The following is a 22,867-nucleotide window of genomic DNA, read 5'->3' on the forward strand; positions in this document are numbered from 1 at the left end:
TTTTAGTTGTGTCTCCCGGTGATCAGCCACCAGAATGTGAGTATGAAATAAACTAAAACCTCCTTTCGCCAAAGAAATGTTATAAAAGTCAGGTTCATAAACACCAGGCGATAATGAAGAAGCTGACAGAACTCTAGAAATATCAAAAAAAATATTGACTATTATATTAATCTGGGATTTTTGTCACACTTATCTAAGGCTGTGCTATAGTTAACCACTTTGTCATGTGAGTACTAAACATTAATAAAGCAAAATAGATATCTGTGCTACATAAAGGTACTAAAATAATAATGAACCATGACTGCTCAACACATATCTATATATATATATATATATGAATTACTAGTAACGAGATACATAAGATGTAAACAAAATCAAACCCATCAGTAATCATGAGCAACATAAATTCCTTAAATAAAGGTAGAAAATATTTTAAGGCCTTCACTTCGGATTTTTAGCTTATAGCTTTAAACACATATGCAGTTTAAATAAGACTTCTATTAACAATTGTATTATTCTTTAAAGTTGCCACATTAATGGGGACATAAACACTGCAATTTCTATTATTTATACACACACTCCCACAAATCCGTCCAGTTTTGGCTGTTTATTCAGAATAATAGGCTTCAAACAGAATACAAGCAACCGATTTCCACAGTCAGGATGCTGTCCACCCTGAAGAAAAGGTAGCTGTAGGATATTAAGAGAGAGGTAATTCACAACACCAATTCACACATCGGTTTGACCAGGTAAAGGAAAAGAAAGAAGTAGACACAGTCTGTAATATGACTCCTATGACTATATGATCTTTGAGTGGATGTATGTTGATTATCTCTCAGCACTCTCACACCGACGCACAGTCTAACAAAAAAACATAAAAAACAAAAAGCCTGCAGTGTTGCAATCAAACACTACCACCACCCAAGTGAATTTAAACACATTTGAGACAAACATTCACTCTCAAAAAGGAAAAACACAAGAAAATGCACTGAAATGATTTGCAGTTTAGCTTCATATACAACCGCACTTAGCTTTATCTATCCCATGCTAGACTGAAAACGTCTGCAAATCCTTAACTGCTTAGATCTGAGCCTTGCTGATTAGCGTAGAGCATTTTACAACTGCAGCAGCTGGTAGACATTTGCTGAGATGTCTGCAGTGGATGTTGTAATACGCTAGTGCTGAGCAAAGTTTACTGCATGCTTTCTTTCACCAGGAGGAAAGAAAGAGAGGGCTGAGGTAGAGGAGGAAAGCTAAAGGCAAAAAAAGGTGAGAAATAAATAAGATAATCTGTTCTACAAATCTGTTGTAGAGTCAGGTAGGTTAAAGGCACTTGGAACATCAGGAAACTGTGAAAATGAAGGTGAAACAGAAAGAAAAAATAGTTTGGTTTCAGGTAAAATATATGTATAAGGCGAGTGAAGAAGAAAAGCCCTTAACATATTTGAAGATAAAAACAAAAATAGCCGATTTTTGGATAAAATACTTCATGTTGGCATTTAAAATTATAGTGATTAAAATTACAAAAAAAGGCATCTCAAGCAGCCGTATAAAAGTGATGCATAGCCTTCGGAGCAAAAATATGCCAGTCAGTGGTTCAATAATTACAAAACCCTTCATATTATTACACCTCACAAGTCATTTGGGTAGAGCTACCGTTTCCATAGTGGTATTAGATCCTCATCCACCCGTATAGTGGTGTGTCACATTATCTGATTATGCTGTAGCGTAGATAGTGGTTTAATTTCACACATCATCCCCTGTGGAGTTCATGTAAACACCCATAAAAAATGTACATCGTTTACATTGTTGTGTCTCTTACTAAAGCCAGGAACTTACTAGAAGACTTTTAATTTTTAAACCAACAGCGGAAATCTGCTCCATAACCTTAAAACTCTATCAGAATAGTTAAATTGGGGCTATGACTTCACGTGAAATGAGCATTGTGTGTTCCCAGCTTTTATTAGCGGGCTGAGGCCAATATGGCTCAAGAAAAAAGGTTCCTGTAGTCTTGCATTTGTGAGAACCACCCATCAACAGTTCCTACTACAGCTCATTAATGCTTACAAGGCTATTTATAAAAAAGGCATACATTTATTGTGCATAAAATATTCTAATTTCTTGCCACTGAAGTCTACTTGTCCCTTTCAGGCAATGTGTATATCAAGCCTGACGAGTGGTCTGTTTATGTAGTGTGTGGAATGACAGTGGTCATTTCATAAAGTAGAACTGGAAGTTCTTGAAGGATCTAAATTGTGCCCCCGTGTCCAGGACTAGAAGGATCCCAGTGCTGAAATGTTGTCTCAGTGCTATATTAAGAACAAAGGGCTTCAGTTTAAATGGTCACATCCTTCACGTTCCGGTCTGGGCAGAGGAGGAGTGGTGGTTAAAGAGAGGCTCACATTTTTTCAATTTGATCTCAAAACAAAACCAACATGCACATATCTACAATTAAACAGTTTCTCCAGTCCATACTGGCCACAAAGATCTTCCTAATGTGATTTTGGTGTAAAAGATAGGGGGAACAAAATCCACAGTCCTCCTTCTGTGCAAAGATTTATTTTAAAATATGAATCGTCATCTATGCTAAGCTGGACGAACCAAGTGAGTCAAAATGCAAACTTCATCCAATGGATTACTGTGATACTGAAAAAAATTAAACCATGATCATTTTCAGGCAGGTTGTGGAGTTGGATAAAGCACAAGTTTTCATAAGATTCTATTTCACGGCAGATTTATGTCAATTTGTGATCAGAGATAAGATTTTTAAAACATAAATAAAAAACACAGCAATTACTTTAATGCAGCATTTTTGCCTCACAACTCCCATAATTCCTGCACCACGCTCACAGTTTACTTTTATTTTCTAGCTAAGATTTCAGTTATCTGTTTTAACTGCTCCACATTTGACTTTTATTTTGTTCTGTAACATTTTCTGTTTTTAAAAAGCAGAAAATTAGTTTTGCACAGAACAGGGACAGTGTTCTTTTACACTGAAAAGAGATTTCTTTGGTGCCAGTATGAACAGTAGGAACAATTACAAAAAAACATATGGGCATGTGGGTATTATATTAATAATTGAAGAAATGGTAATTTCTCCTTTCATCTGTAATTTGTAGGTCATTTCAGGTTAAAGGCCAGCAGAGGTCGCTCCTCTCTCCTCTGCCAGGGGCTCCTCTTCTCCTCCTCTCCATCCTCATGTGCTGCATCATCATCTGGAGACACTGACAGCAGGGCGTGGTCAGTCCTGAAAGTAACTCCCTCTGGTGTCGGCAGGGGGGGAGGAGAAGCAGGAGATGAAGAAGTAAGTGAGGGTGGTTCCTCTTGTATTTGTACCCCCTCTGCTCCCTCGATCTCCCCCTGCCCCATATCAACTTTTTGACCCTCTGCTTTTTCTGACAGGATGGGTCCTGGTTTGCTGTCCTGGGGGCTGCATTTGGGTGTCCCCTCCTCACTGCCTCCCACATCCATATCATCCACATACACCAGCTGAGTGTAGGCCATAGCTGCTGTTTTGTCCTTTGACCTGTCCTTCTCAATTTCTCTTTCCTCCCTTTCTGCGTCTCTACCCCTTCGCCCCACTCTTGGCTCGTTGAGGTCCACACCAGAGTCCAGACTGGCATCATTGCCTCTGCCGTGCCTCCTGGCACTGCTATTACCCTGCTGACCTCCTGCACCTGCCATGTTGTTTTGGCATCCTGCCCGCTGGAGATCGATGTAAGAGTGGCGAATGTGAGCGTTAGAGCGTCCATCAAGTGAGACAAACCAGGCTCGTGGGTGAGGGAGCGGCTTACCTCCTCTTAGCTCCATTAGAGTCTTTTCTGCCAATAAGGTATCTTCACGGTTTATTTCCACAAGAGCTGTTTCACCAAGTGCTGCGGGAATAGACAGTGACTCAGACAAGCCAACACCCTCTTCTTCAACCTGCTTGGTGGGACCCTGAGAGCAATCTGTGGGGGTCTTCCCAAGAGGCTGCTGGGAATGTGAAGCATTGAGCTCAGCCTGGATGGTCTCCAGGTCACTCTGCTGGTCTGTCTGCAGCAGCAAGGCCTGACCAGACAGAGGGTGTTCCCCAGGCAGGCGCATGTAATGTGCTGGGATAACTAGTGTGGGACGCACCCTCGGGTAGCCTTCTCCTCCACTGAGTAGGTCCACAGACCCACAGCAAAGTAGCTGACCCGGTCGGGTGAGTGATGCCAGACTGGGACGCTCTAGGTGATCCACAGAGCGGGAAAGAAGGTAGTCAGGAGCCCTGCATTCACCTCCCTCCCCTCTACTTGGGGAGTGAGGAGGAGAGGAAGGGGAAATACAATCAACAATCCCAACACTGCTCAGCTGGTTAGCTGACACCTGAGCATGATTGGCTGATGACAGTGCATCTGAAATCTGGTTGCTGGACGAGCACGCAGAGGTGTATGACTGACGATAGCCCCTCTCTGTGCCAGATGACAGAGCAGTCTTTAACTGGAACGTCTCCACCGACTGCCGGTAGTCTCTGCTGCAAGGTGTGAGGTTGCCAAGAGAGGAATTATGGTGGCTGCTGTTTCCAAGAGAGGAGCACCTCTGTTTGCTGTGATGGATGAGGCTGGGTTGATGTTGATTGTCTTGGTGCTCATATGAGGAAGGCTTTAGCATTGGTGTGGTCATGTCAGGCTCAGTTGCTGTGGAAACACGTTCCAGTGGCACCTAAAACAAATAAAAGTAAAAAAAAAAAAAAAAGCAGTGGTTGAGCTGTTTTTTCTTTTTGCATCAGATATAATAAACCAATTTAAAAGTTACAAATTGCACACAAATATGCTGAACTGAAATAAGTATTTAATGAATATTGAAAATATTTGAATTGTTTCAAGTATTTCAAGACTTGGTGACTTCCGTACTGTCCCTGCATGCTTCACCAGTGCTGGTTCTGTGAGGAATGGTCACTCACTCTATGAGGCGTACTCCTGTGTACTGTAGACCCACTTACCACGAGAAGAGAGGAAATAACTGATATCCAGGAGATTTTGTATAATTTCAAATGCAGGAGACTGCCAGAACATCAGAGAGAGGTGGCATGTTTGTTATTCTGAGAGTTTGTTCTTGTTCAAGTGTTTTGAGGGAAATTTTTAACTTAATAATAAATTATAAAATAAAACAGAACAGGTACAAATGGTGAGAAGCACGCTGACCACAGCAAACATTTCTCTTCTGACAGTATTGACTCCTCATCCAAAAGTTTAAGAAAATTATCTTAATCTCTTTTTCTGCAAGCTACAGGGTTGTGAAACATCAGGGTCAGATGTAGTACAGCTCCTCCCTGTGACTGGTTGGGATGCTTGCCATCTTAAGGAGTGTGAAATGAGATTTAGGCCTTAATCTTTGATATTTGACAGTGCAGTGTAGGCAAGTGATTGAAGTCTGAATGTCAGACAGACCTCGTTGCTAATGAGGTTCAGGTGGGACATGGAGGTGGCTTGGTCCCTCTTACTGCTGTCCAGAGCTGAGGACAGTGTGAGCTTGCGATGAGACCCTCGAGGCTTCAAACAACGGCGTCTGCACAGAAAAACAGTAGATGTTATGATCCAATCAATCAATCAATTTCACTCTGAAGCTTTTTCAATAAATATACATTATAACAACAACAAATGTGAAGTCAGAGACAAAAACATAAAACCTAAGATAGTCTTCTTATCACTGGTTTTACATAACATGACATAACATAATAACTGATTATCACTATTATCCTGTCAAATTACACTGTCAAAATAGTACAATGTTTTCCTAAGTCTGACAATTAGGACGAAACATATTTTTGCTGGAAAGTGACAAACCTGCAGTAGTACAACAGGAGGCAGAACAGGCACAGCAGGATGAGCGCCATGCCTCCCAGTATAGCCAACAGAAACACAGTGTGGTATGTGCTGATGTCCTTCGCGAACACCGGACCTGGCAGAAGGACGAGGTGGGAAAAACAAAAACCACAAATTCAGTGAAAGCTTAAGCTGCAACAGTTTTTATGAAATGGGTTCTCTGACTATCAGCTATAGGTACTTTTGGAGTATATTTGTAGATAAAGTTGGCAAGTATGTGAAAACAAATATTAAAATGATGTGTTGTGCATTTTGTTAAGTAAATCTGTTATAAAGCCTTTCTCACCTGAGTGTATTGGGGACATGGCGGCCACCCAATATCCCAGCTGAGGAGCGATGTAGGTCAGACTGAGCTGGTTTCCCTCCCTCTGCACATGACCCCAACTGCTCTTTATCCAGGCACCTGCACATACACAAACAATCAGAGAACTTAAAAACTGAATTTTTGAACAACAATTCTGTATGAGAACCACCTTCACAGAGTGAATTAGAAACAAAGCGACGACTGGCTTCACATCCATTTAATTGGCAAAAGCCATGTTCATGATTTACGTACAATCGTAAATTAACACAATCCATTTCCTCCCAACATGTGATAATCTGTGCACTGATATACTGGCATAATTTTAGCTAAAAACCAAAAAACAAAAACATGAAAATAACACGTATGCATGAATAATTTTCAATCGGGAACGTAACACCACTGACTGACTGGAGTTCTGCAAAAAAAAAGGACTTAAGAGCTGCTTTTAAGACTCTTCAAGAGCTGCAGAAATTCGGATTAGGACGTGGTAAACCCTTAGCTTCATCTTTAGTAGTGCGAGAGGAGAGTACTTAAGCAATACTTAACTCACCCACAAGGAGGCAGCATGCTCAAATAGCAGTGAGAGCACCATGGCCATTCCAGCAGCACCAGTACTTAAAACCACAACAAAGCCAAAGGCACTGACAGATTGGCTCACAATAAATCTGCTCCAAGAGGAAACATTCAGTTGTGCCTTTACACTTCCCTCCTCGGGGTCTCAGGGCTTGTATGGTGAGGGCTACGTTGTTTCTGTGTTTATATGCAGTACCACATCAACAAGTACAACATCATGTGACAATCTGCATCGATCTTCAGTAGGGAGGAAACAAACTAGGAAGTAGAGGATATTCAAGGGGTGAGGACAAATATGCAAGAGATGGTGAGAGGAAAAAAACATGGAAACAAGAACAGACAAATGGGAGGGATGGAAGGAGAGATAAGGCAAGAGGCACATGAGCGAGGCACAAAGAACTGAGACAGGCTGTGTGACTCACAGACACACACACACTCAGGCCAGTGCCCAGCCCTGCCTGGATTCACCCTGGTTCTGTCTGAATCGTTTCCACAGGGGAGTCCTCTCTGTGTGACTGACCTGCTTAAAAGTGACACTTAACAACTCTGTTCCCACGCTTTCATACAATACATTGCCAACAGACTGACAACTGCTCAGACACAATGCAAACATTGATAATGCCAGTATAACCATATATTACTTCTGCTTCTCAACCATTCACACAAAAGTCAACACAGCTGACTGCTGGATCTTTTCTTGTTGAGTTTTCATTATTCACAGATAGCAGTCGGTTTGTTTATTTGCATCTGACTGCTGTCAGACTGAAGGTGTGTCTGTTTATGAATAGTGCACACAAACACATACACAGGTGAATATGACCTGTCCACATATGACATCATTTCACCCCTTGCTGACTTGACGTCTAATACTAGAGGAACAGGTTTTCTGTTTGTGTCGTCCATGTGCACACATGTCAAGAAAACTAGCTTCTTTGTGAGGTAGAGTGACGTACTTCAGACAGATTTGAAAGATCTTTTATTCTCAGTTGAACACAAATATAACCACACACACACACACACACACTTTACACACTTAACCGCTCAGTGAAGAAACTCAATAAGGACTCAGGCCTTCTGTTGTGTTACTTATTTGGTAGGTTGCTAAGAAACACGAGATGTAGCCCGGAGAGGAGTTTGTGGATGGCTTCTGTTGTGGAAGTCCTCGCTGCTGCAGGCTGAGCACAGGCTACGAGTGTGTTAGTTCCTTCAGCTTTTATCAAAGCCCTTTTTATAAGCCCTGGATGTTGATACTTTGATCACTTTGAACTGAGTCCTGAGATCTTTAAAACCATTACAAGAGCAAAGATAGTCCAGATCTTCTAAACTGACAGGACCAATAAAATTTTCCTTGCTTTGTAGGAACACCTAAGGGGGAATTTAGAGAGGAGCTTGTCTTATTACGGACAAAGCATATTTATTGCAACACTGTGACATGTGGACTATTATTCTTGGTCACGTTCATGCAGTCTGACTCAACACATGTGGGCTGCAGGAGTAGTCCTTGATCCACTGAGCTGTGAATGTTTTCAGCTTCTTATAGCTTGCTATCTAAAAAAGGATTTGCCTGTATTTGTGTTAAATACATATGGAGAAGAGAGGTAGCTGTGTGTAAGATGTTCTATAACTGCCAGAAAGATTTGGACTGGTTTAAGAATATAATAAATGTCAGAGTCCAACTAACAGTCCTGAATGATAAAGAAGAAGAAGAAGAAGAAATGAACATATTACTCCTGCCTTAGCTTCCTTTCACTGGCTGCCAGTATGTTTAAGTATAGATTTTAAGATTTTATTAATAACCTTTAAAGCCCTGTATGGCCTGCATCCCAGCTGTTTAAGCTTTATGAGCCTGCAAGCAGCCTGAGATCTTCTGGTAGAGATCATCTGTTCGTGCCTGACGTTAGGATGAAAACTAGAGGTGACAGAGCTTTTGCAGTTAGAGCCCCCAAACTGTGGAGCGACTTACCTTAAGATCAGCTGACTCAGTAACATCTTTTAAACTCCCTAAAACATACCTCTATCGGTGAGCCCATCCTGATCTCCTTAAAACAGAGAGTCTATCGGGCCAATAGAATTCCTCCCTCTATCTGTAGGAACAGGTTTTCCAAAGCATTGATGTAGTTATTTTGCTTATCGTTACCAGTTTTATTTACCTTTGCCTTATATATTCCCCCCACCACAACCGGTCGAGGCAGATGGCCGACTAACTTGAGCCTGGTTCTTCTGGAGGTTTCTTCCTCTAAAGGGAGTTTTTCCTCTAGTACTTGCTTAATAAGGATTTGTTGGGTTTTCTATTTTTAACCTGTTATTGTTGTTCTCTTTCTGTCTTTTATGTAAAGCACTTTGTAACACAGAAAAGTGCTCTATAAATGTTTTATTATTATTACTTTAATGGTTTTTAATTTACTCTAACTGCTCTCAGACTTGTTTGTTTGCATAATTCAGCTGTTTACAGTAAACAAGCTCTGATGAATCCACCTGCCCAGGACCAAAGCTGCAGACAAAGTTAATGCACAGTGCTGGTGAGCAAATGTGGGTATCTCAGGAAGTGTAGAAATCAGAGAATAATGAATGGCTATTTACACCTCTGCTGGAGGTGTAAATTAGATTACACCCCTTTGGAGGTGTAAAAAGGCAACTATGTAATATGTCAATGTTGTGTTTACAGCTTTTTCATGTACAAAAGGTACTTATTGCAGGTTTTTAAATGGACTTAAATTACTGATTATCGATACTGTGGAACTCCTAGACAATTACGTGACTGATTGTTTCAGCCCAAGATCAAATGCAGCACATTCAATAGGTCCTAACAGACTGTTCTGTACACTGGAACAGCATAAATCTATTAGGAAGACATAAAGTAGATCTCGAAATGTGAAACTAATGTACACAGAGAAAGAGAGATGTTTGCAGAGCAGACACATCTGACTCAACTGATGATCTAATCACTGTCATTCAGCTCAGCCTGTCCAAAAGAAGCTGGGTGTGTCACAGCGCTAGACATCTGACAACACTGATTTAAGACTGCTGAAATAAATCTTCGGGTCGAGAGAGACTTGTGGGGTCTCTGCTGTAGGAGCCAGAGCTGCTGAGCTTTTTGCTTTGGTTCAAGATTTAACTGAGCTCGAGAAGATTATACATCCACAGTCCAATCTTGTGATGTGTATCAGCACTTGTGTGTTAATTTGCAGATTAATGTGGCGCCTTATGTTAGTGATTTTTTATGGCCTTATGAATAAATTCATTCATCACTCTGCCACAGAGCTACAAATTGTGACCTGGCTGCACTGTGTGCATGTGCACATGGTCTGTCAATGCTCCTATTCTTGTAATTTCACAAATCATTCACTCGTGGAAGTACACAGCATTTACATAAAAGTGAATAAATTATAGCATTGTACTTTTCTAAGGATTAGAGAATAACTTCCTCAGGGTAAGATGCAAACACATATGTAGAAGTGAAAGCTGCTTATGCTTTGAAAGTCAGAAATGACTTTATGTTTTTGTTAGTACATACCCGAGGGTGTGTCAAATCTCCAAACAGGGATGTGATTATTTTCCTTCAGGCCACTGTCCTCTGGCAGGGGGATGGATACTGTGATTGGCTGATTCACCTGTAGCTCCACTCCATCGCTGGCCAATAAGTGAACAGAGACAGCTGCTACAGGAGTCAACTCAAACTTCTTCTCTGTCCCTGTAAGAGAAGCAGAAGTGTGTAAGAGAGAAAAATTCAGCAAAAAGGAAAGAGAGTGGGAGTAAGGTGCACAGGAGGGGAAGCAGAGAAAGGAGCAGGCAGCAGGGGGTGGGGGGTGGGTAACATAAAACAGTGTAGATAAAAGAGAGCTGTCAGGGGAAAGACAGGAAAGAAAACAAGGGAAAGACAGGAAAGAAGGAAACGGGGTAGAGAGTGAAGAAACTGAGAGGTTGGAAAGTATCACAAAGCACAAATATGCTTGTGTTGCCCGTAGGGAGAAGGTACTTGCTGTAGGGACGGGGGCTTTTGTGGGGTATTCAAGCTGAAGCAGAAAAGAGGACACACAAAACCCTATAACACACAGATACGCACACATCAAGACGAGGATGAAACCGCCTGAAAGGGTGAAGGCACGGGGCTTGTGTTATAACATAAGCACACACAGGGGTTATTGTATTTCAGGAGGTCAGATAGAGAGGCCTCTCCAGGGTTGTGTCTCTCTGATGTACCGCTGCTTCTACTCTTCACCCCCCAGCCCCCATCAGCAGCTTTACCCCCTGTTGTCTGTGCCCATCTCCCCTCAGTCCAGTTTATGCTATAGAGTCTTTAAATGTCTGTGACCATCCTTTATGCTGGACCTCACCTGTGCTGTTCCCGCCAGTAATCTGCAGATGAGGAAAGTGCTGGATGTGCGATAAGGAGCTGGCCACAGTGAACAGAGCGGTCAGGTTGGCATATGACGTGTTGGAGGGAAGCGTCAAAGCTCTGCGCTTGAAATGAACTCCAGGCTGATGCTTGAAACCTTAGAGAGTGACAGATATACAGATGTCAGAAACCATTTATACGTTGAATGCATATCCAGTCAGGAACTAACAAATATTACTCAATAGAATTAAGCCAAGACCAGTGTATACATTTGTTAGAGATTTTTTAAATATTTTTAAAATAAAAAAATAAATAGACATCTTGCTACTGTAAATGCTACGGGTAAAAAGGGTTACTAAGAAAAGTGCATGTTTCTGGAAATTAGTCAGCCTCAATTAAAATAAAGCCACACATCTGACCACACTCACAGTTTTTAAGGTGCACAGGAGGGGAAGCAGAGAAAGGAACAGGCACCAGGGGTAGGGGGGGTGGGAAACATAAAACAGTGTAGATAAAAGAGAGCTGTCAGGGTCAGTGTCAAAGAATAAACTAATAAATTTTTGGTCTTTATTTTGTTTGTGGGGGAAAAATATAGACTCACACCAAACTAATGCATCATTTACATTTTTTTATTCTGACGTTATAATTCATACACTTTCATGAGTGAAAGCTTGACTAGTAATTGATTGAGACTGTGCTCAGAAGTTAGTAGTTAGAATAAAAAATATAAAGGATGCAAATAAGAAAGAAAATGTATAAACGCATGCAACACATGTTAAAATTACATGTTTTTGCATGCTGAGCAGCCTTTCAGGAGACAGAACAATGTCACAGCTGGAACTAAACTATACAATAAATGTTGTGCATATATAAAACATACATAAAATAGGGAGCATTAAACATGCTCTTGATGAGTTCCCCAATAAATTTCGGAATTTAAAACCATAAAACCTCCTGAAGAGTCCATTTTGCACACTGATGTTTGTTTCAGGATGTTTTACAAGGCAATTCTCTACTCCTACGCCTGATGGCTATTTAAAAATTCAGCCATCAAATTAGGTTTAATGGAGGTAACTCTAGATTAATACGGTAAAGATAACGAATCTGATGCCTTTTGTCTTTTTTTTTCTCCAAGCTATGAATAACTTCCTTTTTATTTCTCTTCATCATTGCTGCTCATCCAGCCTCTGTCTGCTATTAACAAATTAAAGATTAAAGTGCAGTAAACAATAAAGACTACATGTAGCTGGGCTCAGCAAGGTGATGTCATTGTGGTTTGACTGTGCCGAGTGCACATTCCTGAGCAGTGAGACACAGATCCAGCTGTATATGAGTGTTCACCGTTTGTGTTTCTAGTTGTACTGAATTTTTGGTTGCAATGTTACTCTATATTTTAACTTTTATTCTTTTAACTTTAAATCTAAAAGCGTCACATTTAGGTGTGAACATTTCCCTCTATGGCTGTTACTGGGAAAGGAAATGACTGTGTTTCTGTTCTTTGTGTCCTCGTTTCCTAAACTCTTCTCGTTTCCCTCCACTTTTCTCTCACCTCATCTGTTCCTTCTTCTGTCGGACACTGCTCTGCCCATCCCCCTTTCTCCCCTTTTTTCTCCTACTGCTCCACCCACAACCCCACTTCCCAGTACATACTGTATCATCCTCCTCCTCCTTTTTCTTCTTCTTCTTCTTTTTTTATTCTCTTTCCTCATGCCACACGCCAAGGTTTATCACTCCCCTGGGCGACCAAGTTCACAACATCTTGACAAACAATGTGTCGGACAAAGGGCAGACACGTGTTGTGGGCAGTGTGAGGTTTAACATGTTCATGGTGTCTGAACATTTATATGTGCTGTGTCTGAAGTTTTTTTTAGTCCGACAACACAGCTGACACATTAAATTACTCCCTTGTCAGTCACAGACACAAAAAGACCCAGCAGACAAAGATACTAAATTGATGTTGCTTGAATGAGAAAGCCATAGCTAATTTAATTACAGACATCTTAACAAAGAAGCTGATTAACAAAGGCAGACACGTGATGTGGACGCAGGAGGGTTGATTTTCATTATTATAAGTATGAGATCTTACTTTACAAAAGACCACTGTAGTATAGAAATAATTAGTCTACAGTTTTTAAACAAATATGCAAATGTAGTAGTTTGAATTTTGATTATTAAAGAACAGATGAATATCTGAATTTAATAGTCTAGTAGCAGTACTGTGGTTATTGTAGACACAGCCCTGGTTTGAACTAAATGCTGACGCCAACACGCTAACATGCTCATAATGACAACGCTAACACGAAGATGTTATGCAGATGAAGCTAAGCATAACAGCAACAGTGCAAGTATTCAGTGCTGCTCATTATCATGTTCTTTCCATCTTTCTGCTCACACTGAATTTGCTAGAGCAGATTCTTAGCAGTCCTCTTTCTAAGAAGACCTAGTTTATAGTACGCTGCAGAGTCTTCTTTCAGCTGGAATGATGCAAACAAAAAAAAACCTAGATGAAATGTTGTGAAAACGGGACTTTAACAAAGGGCTTCTTGACTTTTATAGTAGGAAAAGCAAAGGTGTTAATGATAACATTAAAGGACAGTTCATACTTTCTGTGAGGTTTGGGAAAGATTCTCTACAGATGTTCATCAATCTCACAAAATAGCGTCTGTATGAACTGTTCACTGTGCTAATGCATGGACTGAACAGGCCACTCATATAATAAATCCAAGGTTTATAGCATGTATTTCAGCATTCTTGACATGGTTCTCATGAAGTAGTTACCCATACTGTTTTAAGTTGGTAAATTACATTTAACAAGGTTTAATTGTACTTTTTACCTAAATACTATGTACTACATAGCAACACTGAGAGTTGTACATTGTTAAGCACACTTAAGCTAGCAAATAAATAATATATGTTCGGAATGTATCGTACATTACATTATATATATAATATAATATCCACATATAAACACTGCATTCACCTTGTAAGCCTGAAACAATCTCTACATCATCTTCATAAACCATCAGGGTTGCAGCTCTTTCTGGGAGCAGGTCCAGGCTGATGGAGGAAAATACTGGAACACAAACAAAAGCACACAGTGTACACACACCGCATTAACGGACAGAATAAATTCACTCCGAGATAAGAAACTAACTGCAATCTACCTGGCCACTTTACTGATCACTATCAGACATAACAAGTCAGTAAACCATCTTTATACATTTTTAATGGCCCAGCTTTCATCCTGTCTGCCGTGCAGGACACAAGTCTGACCCAGCAAGCTGCACTTCTTTCCTCTTCCTTCCTTCCTTTCACTCCTCCATTGTTCAGAGCTGGTAAGCGTGATAATCCAATTGGCTGCCATTCCGCTGGCTCGTAATACCCCCACCTTACACGCATACACGCATACACACACACACACACACACACACACACACACACACACACACACACACACACACACACACACACACACACACACACACACACACACACACACACACACACACACACACTCTAACTAAAACGTATACACACTATTTTGATAGATAACTGTGAGGACACTGACAACCTCTTCCTCCCTCTATCCTAACCATAACATCAACACTAAACCACCCAAACCTTATAACCTAAACTCTAAAACCAAGTCTTAACCACAAATAATCCTTTGAACTTGAGATGACCAGCCAAAATGCCCTCATAACAATAGCAATAAACTAAAATCTGTCCACACACACACACACACACACACACACACATACTGTACTGCTGCCTCTTGGGAGGTATTTTGTGTGTGACTGTGTGTTAGTGAAAAGGAAGCTTAAGTAGCCCCCCTGCTGGGTTTTGGCATCTATTGTAATAAATTAGTAATGGAGCACTTCACTTATCACCAGCTCACACGCCTGGCACAAACTCACAATTTTTATTTCTTACACACACATAATACACACACTACACAACGTCAACTGGCAGCACACATGGAAATCGATAACATGCAAGCCAACACTCCCCTCTAAATGTAGGTATTTCATAATATCCCCCTCTGCATTGGTCCTAAAATATGTCTCACTTCACTCCTCCTCTCTCACTTCTACACACAGACACATACCAGGTAATCTTGAGGGAGCCCAGGGCACAGAGTTTGGCACATATCCCTGTTTGGTTGCGGTGACAACCAGCAGTGTCCCCAGGCGGTACGGGAAGCGCAGGTAGGTGTTGCCGTCAGCTGATGAGGTTTCCGTGGTTACAGAAGTGTGGTTGGCGAAGAGCTGTACGGTGGCTCCGCCCAGGGACTGGTGAGTGCTGGCATCGCTCAGGTGAACCTTCAGTGTCACCTCTGTGAACAAACAGAGTGTTTACTCAGCCGTGTATACAAAATCTGATAGTGCTGGTATGAAGACATTAAGAAAAACCTGCAGATAAAAATCAAACAAGACATAATACAAAGTGTTATAATTACAGTCGTCTAAAATCCAGCCGTCTAAATGGATTTGGTTTCAATGCCAGGCCCTTTTCCTTCAATGCACAGACCCGGAATTCTACATCTTGGCCAATCACAATGACACGGCCGTCTGACCATTTCCTGGACTCTTGCCAGTGGCACCACCCCTCTAAAACAATGGACCATTTCCTTCTCCCAAGAATCTTTGGACCACAGTGGAAAAACAACATTACATATCAACACCTCCTCTAATGGAAATGAGGAATATAGGAATTTAACACAGCCTGCCTGTTGATTGAACACACTACCCAATAACAATAATCTTGTAAGTTCACTGCATATCTACGGCTTCACACAACAATTATCTTTATTATTTATCAGCAATTGTTCCCCCAGTTAATTAGTTCAATTTGGGTCTCGGATACTCAGAATCAAAGGTGGCGTCTTCACAAGTTTTGTCTCACCAAAGATTCAGTTTCATATAATGTAAGACAGGAAAAAAACAACATTTCTACACCATTAGAAGATGGGATGAACAAATGTTCATTGAAGTAGTCTGCAATACACTGGCTACTCATCACTAAGACATGAACTTTTAGCCTCTGGGCTTGAAAATTCAACATAAAATAAGCTTTGGATATAGTGTTGCTCCTACCAATTATTTAAAAAAATCTGAATAAGGCCTGGAAAAAAAGACAACCTAAAAACGTTTTATGCAAAGAAAGGGTTTTACATTCTGCCTCATTTCATGTTATGTTCTGATTACTTATGATTACAGCATGAGTTATAGCAGCTGTCACATTGTGAAAGCCTGGTCATAAATGTCTGACACTGTGAATAGGTTGGTCTTTAAGATGAAAAGTCTTAATTATACGTTGTTTGGCTGTTGTTGTTTCTCTCAGTGTCTTTTTTTTCCTGGAACAGCCCAAAATTGCACAGTGTAACTACTTTATTCATGCCAATGGGAGAATTTTAATTGCCCGTGCAGTCATTAGGGACAGAACTGAAGAATAAGTACTATATTCAAAACAGGGTTTGCATGCAAACATCTATTTGCTACAGTGAAGATATTACAGTACTTTTGTACAGAAACAGGCAACAACAACACTGAGGTACAAGGTTACAAGCTGAAAAACAAACAAAACACTGGCTTCATATTTTTTATCCCAAAGGTATGATAAAGACAAACTTGGTATAAAAAGACTGTAATTTCACCACCACACAAACCCACACTCACTCTCTGTTTTTGGACTGTCCGGCACACATGACAACACAAGCTCTTTCTGACCCATGGTGACCTTTCAATTAAGCATGAAAGGGTTTCAACATCCCACCTCCCCCACGCTCACTGCAACTGAATTTAGACGTCGCTCTTTCTTATAACCCCACCCACCGTGAAACACACATGCTAATAACACATACATACTCCTGGCTAGACTAACCTCCCTCCCCCCACTCGGGGATCCTGCGGTCAGAGAGAAACCACTCTGACAATATCTGGTAAGAGTTCAGCCTGAGTGCAAACTCCACCTAAAAACAGAGCTGTGCACCAAATGATACCTCAGCCTGGGTTATGTAGAGCTTTGTAGGCGGTGAGGTTTGGCAGAGCAATGTGTCAATCTGAAACCAAACACATCATTACCCTGAGAGGTCTGGTGTGAAGATCTGACCCTTCACTTCATTCCTCCTTTTTATTACATTTACATGGTGACAGCAGAGGAGTGAAAAGCAAGAAGACGACTGGATTTCCCCGTGCCAGAAACTCCCCACTTCATTAAGATTTGGTGGATCTCTACTGAAGGGATCATGACTTCACTTCCTGTCCCACTCCCACTGATATGGTGTTAGGGGTACCAGCTGTGCTCACTTTAAAAGAACTCCCCTGGGAGACTTCAGACTGACATGCAAGCACACACAAATGCAACAGTCCCCTCCCAGTCCTCATCCAATAAATCAGTACTGTGGTGACATCATTGTTAAACAAGCTAGGAGTCTCCTCTTTGCTCCAACACACAGGAGAAAGGGAAATAACAAACGAAGAACTTGATTCTGCAGCTAAACCAATATCAATGTATTGGCCCCTTATCTGTGTGTATGGTGTACCATATGGAGGATAAAGGCATCAAAGAGTTATGCCTGACCTGTGCTGCAATCTCAGACCAATTATCCCCTAGCAGAAGCAGCCAAAGCAGCAGGGTGGCTGTGTGTGTTTGTATGCAAGTAGAAAAAGAGAAAACAGTGTGGACAGAATGAGAGTGTGCATGGTTTTCAGTCCAAAGCATGATTGAATAAATGTTTGGTGTATTGATCCAAAGTTACGCAAAGGCAAAGTATTTCTGCACCATAATAGTGAGGTGCGATAAACTGGAAATGCCTGGTATGGCTGGCTTCCACAGGGTGTGTGAGGGGGTTTGGAGTTCTTCCAAACAGATGAGAGGGAAGCAGATGCTTTCTGCACACGAGGCTGAGTGGAAAGCTTGGTTGTCGACAACACTTAGTATTATGGCAGCAACTACACTAGTACTCACTGTTCATCTGAATCAGTGGCTTGTTACTTGTTGAGTAACTGGAGTTCAAGGTCACGTTAGGCTATTTTCAAATCTGTAAAAGGTTATTATATATATGACTGTTCAATACCACATTGCTTATTATAATACTAGCATACCTTCTAATTTAGATGCTGCAGTTAACTTTTTTTTTATTATTGCTATTATTGTGTATTATTATTTTCACAGCTAATCCATTAAATGTGGTTTACAACATCTTAAAATATCTTGTTTTGCAGGTCAAGACTTTAACATGGAGGCACATTAAATAAAAAGCAATGGAAAGTAGCTAGAAGCACAGATTGGCATTTTTGCTGGGAAAAAATACATAATCTACTAATAAACTAGGAAAATATTTGCAGACTAAATTTCTGTTTAAAAGCAACAGAGTGTTTTTACTGTGACGTTAATGATACTGCGTTTTGCTGTTACAGCAGCAACTAGTTTTACTGCATTTTCAATTTTAATTGTCTGACAATTAAAAATATGTTTTTGTTTTAAGTACACAGTGATTTACTGCTAAGTGCAAGCCACTAGGAAATTATAAAGAGAAACTATGAAGAAAGTTTCCAGAAAATTAGCAATATATGGCAAATTCACCACATTAAGCAGAGGCACAAGTACAAGAAAATCCCTAAAATATATAATATTATTTAAAGAATATATAATCTATCTTTCGAAGCTCAACAAACACAAACAAAGTTCAGTGTTCATAAGCACGAGAACTACATCATGCATGCCTTTTTAACCTTAAGCGCCAAGAGCTGTTTATGTTTCTGGTTTTAATAACTTGTTCAACCACAACACAAAAGAAAACACAATGACTGAAGCTATTAGTCCCATTTACACAAATAACAAACAGTGCTTTAAGGCTGTTGATTTAGCAAAAAAGAAAAAATAATAAATGTGAAGACAGTATGATTCACCAACAGGGACAAGGGATACATAAAAATGGCAAAACAATTCCTCAGCATGTCACAGCATGAAACACACAGGTGCAGAAGAAAAATAATACATGATTACGAAAAAGAAAAGAAGACGCCCACACACACACACACTCACATATATACACCTGTCTGTTGAAGTAAGGCTCTGCCATTACAAACAAAGAAAGGCTATCAATAGGTTTAACCTGCTCAGGTTTAAAGGAAAGACTAGTAAGTGATGGTCAATCCCATTAACTCAGCAGGGTGCACATCAGCAATTAGGTTACATCATCAGACTGAAGAGCAAATGCACTCTCTGTAAATAACCCAGTCTACATATACCATTACTGGTCCTAGCTAGCTGACCCCGTCCCCAAATGCAATGCTGCCTCATGACCTGACGTATCCTCCAGAGTGGGCTGCTGTTTGTGCTCACACCAGCATCTCATGATTAAAATTAGGCTCTGCTAGCTGGTGACAATATGATTTGATTGGTCTACTACTTCCTGGCAACCCTTGTCCAGCACCAGCAAATGTTTGTGTGTTTGAGATGCCATGCCATGCCTATTATGGGCAGCAGTAATGTGAGTGAGATCTATATCTGCGGATAGATTGTCAGTCTGGCTCCAATCATCTACGCTGTCTGCTAGAAAGACCAGGAGAAATCCTCAGTATCGACCTGAACACACCCCCTCGGGGACGAGGAAGGTCAATCTGAGGGAAAGTGAACACTAGAGAACAAGCGAGAAAAAAAACATAACAAACAAAAAAAACAACAACAGAGAACATATAAAGCCTGAGACAGACTTCAAAACACTGTAATCTTGCAAATTATCGCATCATTTTTGCCTTGTTGTTGTAACTAAAACTGAGCTTGTTGTTGTGAATTTAGCTGATTTTCATGACTGATCCATTTAAAGCAGAACTACTTCAAAATCTCCAGATTTAATCATAGAATTTTTAGGACCAGGAACAAATACAAGAATTTCAATCAGTGTCCAGTGTTTTATTTGTCCAACGCTGACTGATCTCCAGTGAGAGATACTGTTTATACTTCTAGTGTAAACACCATTGAAGCCCGAGGACCAGATATAGGTCGGCCAAATATGTCAGCAAACACAGGCAAATGTGTGTATGCAAGTGAGAGATAAGTGATGAATGGATAAAACAGACATGGCTTCTCTTTAATAACTACTACCACAGAGCAGCTTTGAAGTTAGTGACTCCACATGTTAAAAGATTACTGTGATTCAAGCTGGTGTTCAAACTTTGAATGTATCTGCTGCTGTGGTGACAGGATATCCTCTGACACAGCTCTGTCTGGATCCTGTAAAAACTGCAACTAAGGGGAAAGAATTATATTTATTTGCAAAGTCTGCGTTATAGTGAGCAGCAACTACCTGCATTTCATCCAACAGTAGTTGGCATTGACTGTAGTGCAATTTTTGAAGTTTTATAACTTCTCATAACTTCCTTGTCTTATCACTATAGGTCGTGTCAACAGACGTGGTAGTAACTGTATCTATTTTGCATATTATATTCTTTATTAATCAATTAATTATTTGGTCTAAAACATCAGAAACTGTAAAAAGTGCCCATCACAATATCAAAGTCTTTGACAGTGATCCCTTAACGTGTTTGTTTTGTCCAATCAGCAGTCCAAAGCAGTAAAACTATCAATTAGAGAATCACATCAGTTGTTGCAAATGCCCATGTTTAAGAGTAATGAATGAGCAAATTATTTTCTTGATTATTCAATTAATTATTTAATAAGAAACATGAGACAATAATGAAAAATGTTCATTCCAGCTTCTAAAAGTAAGAAGTTATATCCTCAAATCTCTTGTGAGTATAAAACTTAAAGATATTCTGTTTAAAAGCAAAACCAATAAATGCACGGTCTATATTGCTTGAAAACATTTATCAAAAGTATTTGCTAATTAATTATTTGTTGATTAACTATCTAATGTCACTGATCTATTTTAATATCTTAAATACATTAAATTAATTATGATATATAATATTCAAAAACAATTAAATGCTGACATTTGAGAAGGTAGATCAAGCAAAAAACTAACTAATTAGTGAGTGTTTACATTGCTGAAATAATTTCTAATGCTAGTTCACAGTTTTAAATGTATATATTTGCAGGTTTATATTTTATTTAAGACTGATAGTTTCACAAAAACGAATACTGTCAACAAGCCAACTGAGAAATCAGGAAGTTTTAACAGTTTTCTGACATTTTCTGGACTATCAGGTTATTTAGATGAAAATGTATTTATGATTTTAATTTAATTTACTGCAGTCCTTGCATACATGTCTCCTCTAGCATTTATGTATGTTGTAGGTTTAACTACTGACACCTGAGTAAGGAGGGAGGCTGCAGTCAATAGCTTGAACCAGGACTTTAACGCAGCACAGAAAAAAAAAAATCAGCCTAGTTGCAAAAATGTCCAAATAAAACGTCAAACAGTGGATCCTGTGCAGGCTGGAGGAGCCATGCATGTTCAGTACATGTTGATCTGTGTGCTCAGATGGACACAGAGAGGAGATAAAGAGGGTTTTATAACAAAAGTGACAAATCACAGCAGCTGGACTCGCTCCTCTGCTCAATCATCCCCGACCATAGGAGAACACGTTTTCAGCCTCTAACAACATATGGTCCACACATTACACTGCAGCAGAATGAAATAAAGTTTGACCACATGTGCTTTTATTCATGCACAGACCCCAGGTTGAATCAGAAACATCTCAGAGACGTTCAAGTTCCCTTTCTGACACCAGCTAACTTGCTAACGTTAGCTAAGTTCAGGTCACATCAGCACCGGGCTAGCTCGGCGTTAGCCTCCGACACAGCCGGCTAACGACCCGTTTTCCTGGACAATAGGACAAATGTACTTTTACCTTCTGTGGCTGTGTCCTCCGGGATCGTTTTGGCGACAGCTTCGGAGACGAGGTGTCCCAAAAGGCAGAGCACAATCGCAGCGGTCCAGTCCACAGCCCGCATCGCTGCAGATGTATCAACGAAAACGGACAAAAAACTAAGTAGAAACCAAATCTTTCGCTTTTACAAAGTCACTGACCGGACACATGAGCCGACAAACTGCTTATTCCACAAAGGAGGCGATACTCCATGTCTGGAAGCTCCAGCATTCCCGGGTTTGTGTCTCCTCTGTCCTCTTGTGCATCCCCAGCCCTTTTACCGCTCGCTCGGTTTTTTTCGTCGACGGACCAGGGTCAGGGAGGGAGACGGCCCCGCTGCTCTGAGCCACATGCCCCAGAACTGCACCAACAGGCGGCTTCTCCCTCACGCAGCACCGCTGACATCTGCGGACCTCCAGCGCCCCCTGCAGCCCAACAATACAAAGCGTCCCACAGATTTTATTTGTTATTTTGTGTGTCTTTCTCTTAATTTGGGGTCAAAGGTGTGGAGGAGCAGAAGTGGCAAAATGTAATCCAAAATATAACTAGACAGGCCACTTAAATACATTACTGCAAATTATTCTTGCAAAGTAATTACTAATCCTTATGTTAGTAATAATTTTTTATTCCGTTATTTATGACCCCCCCACCTCCAAAAAAAAAAAAAAAAAAAGAAAATAGCTGTAATTCCTGAATAGTTAATATCACTGTTTTGTCAGAGGCCTTGAATTAACGCTGAAAGACTTCATTTAATATGGTGGTGTTCAAAGAATAAATTCTAAGAAACAACAACAAAAACTTATCATCGCTCCATTATTTATGGACCTAACCAGGAGTGAACCTACCATTAGGGAATTGCCACATGTCACTGCCAGGGAATGGTATGCCATGACTCACCTTTTAATTTGTCTTTGCAGGTTTTAAGAAACAGAAACTGACTCAGTCCAGGAGTCTCATGAGAGTTTTC

At 40.4% G+C, this 22,867-nt stretch overlaps 1 protein-coding gene across 1 annotated transcript; it reads right to left on the bottom strand.

Moving 5' to 3' along the window:
• Positions 1-592: 592 nt before the first annotated feature.
• fam171a1 (family with sequence similarity 171 member A1) lies at positions 593-22,240 on the bottom strand. The gene is made up of 9 exons (XM_026372778.1): positions 21,883-22,240; positions 15,171-15,398; positions 14,043-14,135; positions 11,061-11,219; positions 10,241-10,417; positions 6,136-6,252; positions 5,811-5,925; positions 5,415-5,532; positions 593-4,686 (listed from the first exon to the last, which is right to left on the bottom strand). Exons 1-9 carry the CDS (start codon positions 21,983-21,985, stop codon positions 3,121-3,123), a joined length of 2,676 nt encoding a protein of 891 aa, XP_026228563.1. The 5' UTR covers positions 21,986-22,240; the 3' UTR covers positions 593-3,120.
• Positions 22,241-22,867: the final 627 nt, after the last annotated feature.

Source organism: Anabas testudineus, chromosome 16 (genome assembly GCF_900324465.2).
Source record: "Anabas testudineus chromosome 16, fAnaTes1.2, whole genome shotgun sequence".
NCBI lineage: Eukaryota > Metazoa > Chordata > Actinopteri > Anabantiformes > Anabantidae > Anabas > Anabas testudineus.

Bases quoted from the DNA above. Each gene is read 5' to 3' on its own strand.
- fam171a1 (XM_026372778.1), bottom strand. From the start codon at position 21,985: ATGCGGGCTGTGGACTGGACCGCTGCGATTGTGCTCTGCCTTTTGGGA. The intron at 15,399-21,882 runs GTAAAAGTACAT...GTTTGTTCACAG, and splicing joins GGAGGACACAGCCACAGAAG to AGGTGACACTGAAGGTTCAC. The intron at 11,220-14,042 runs GTGAATGCAGTG...TCACTCTCTAAG, and splicing joins GATTGTTTCAGGCTTACAAG to GTTTCAAGCATCAGCCTGGA.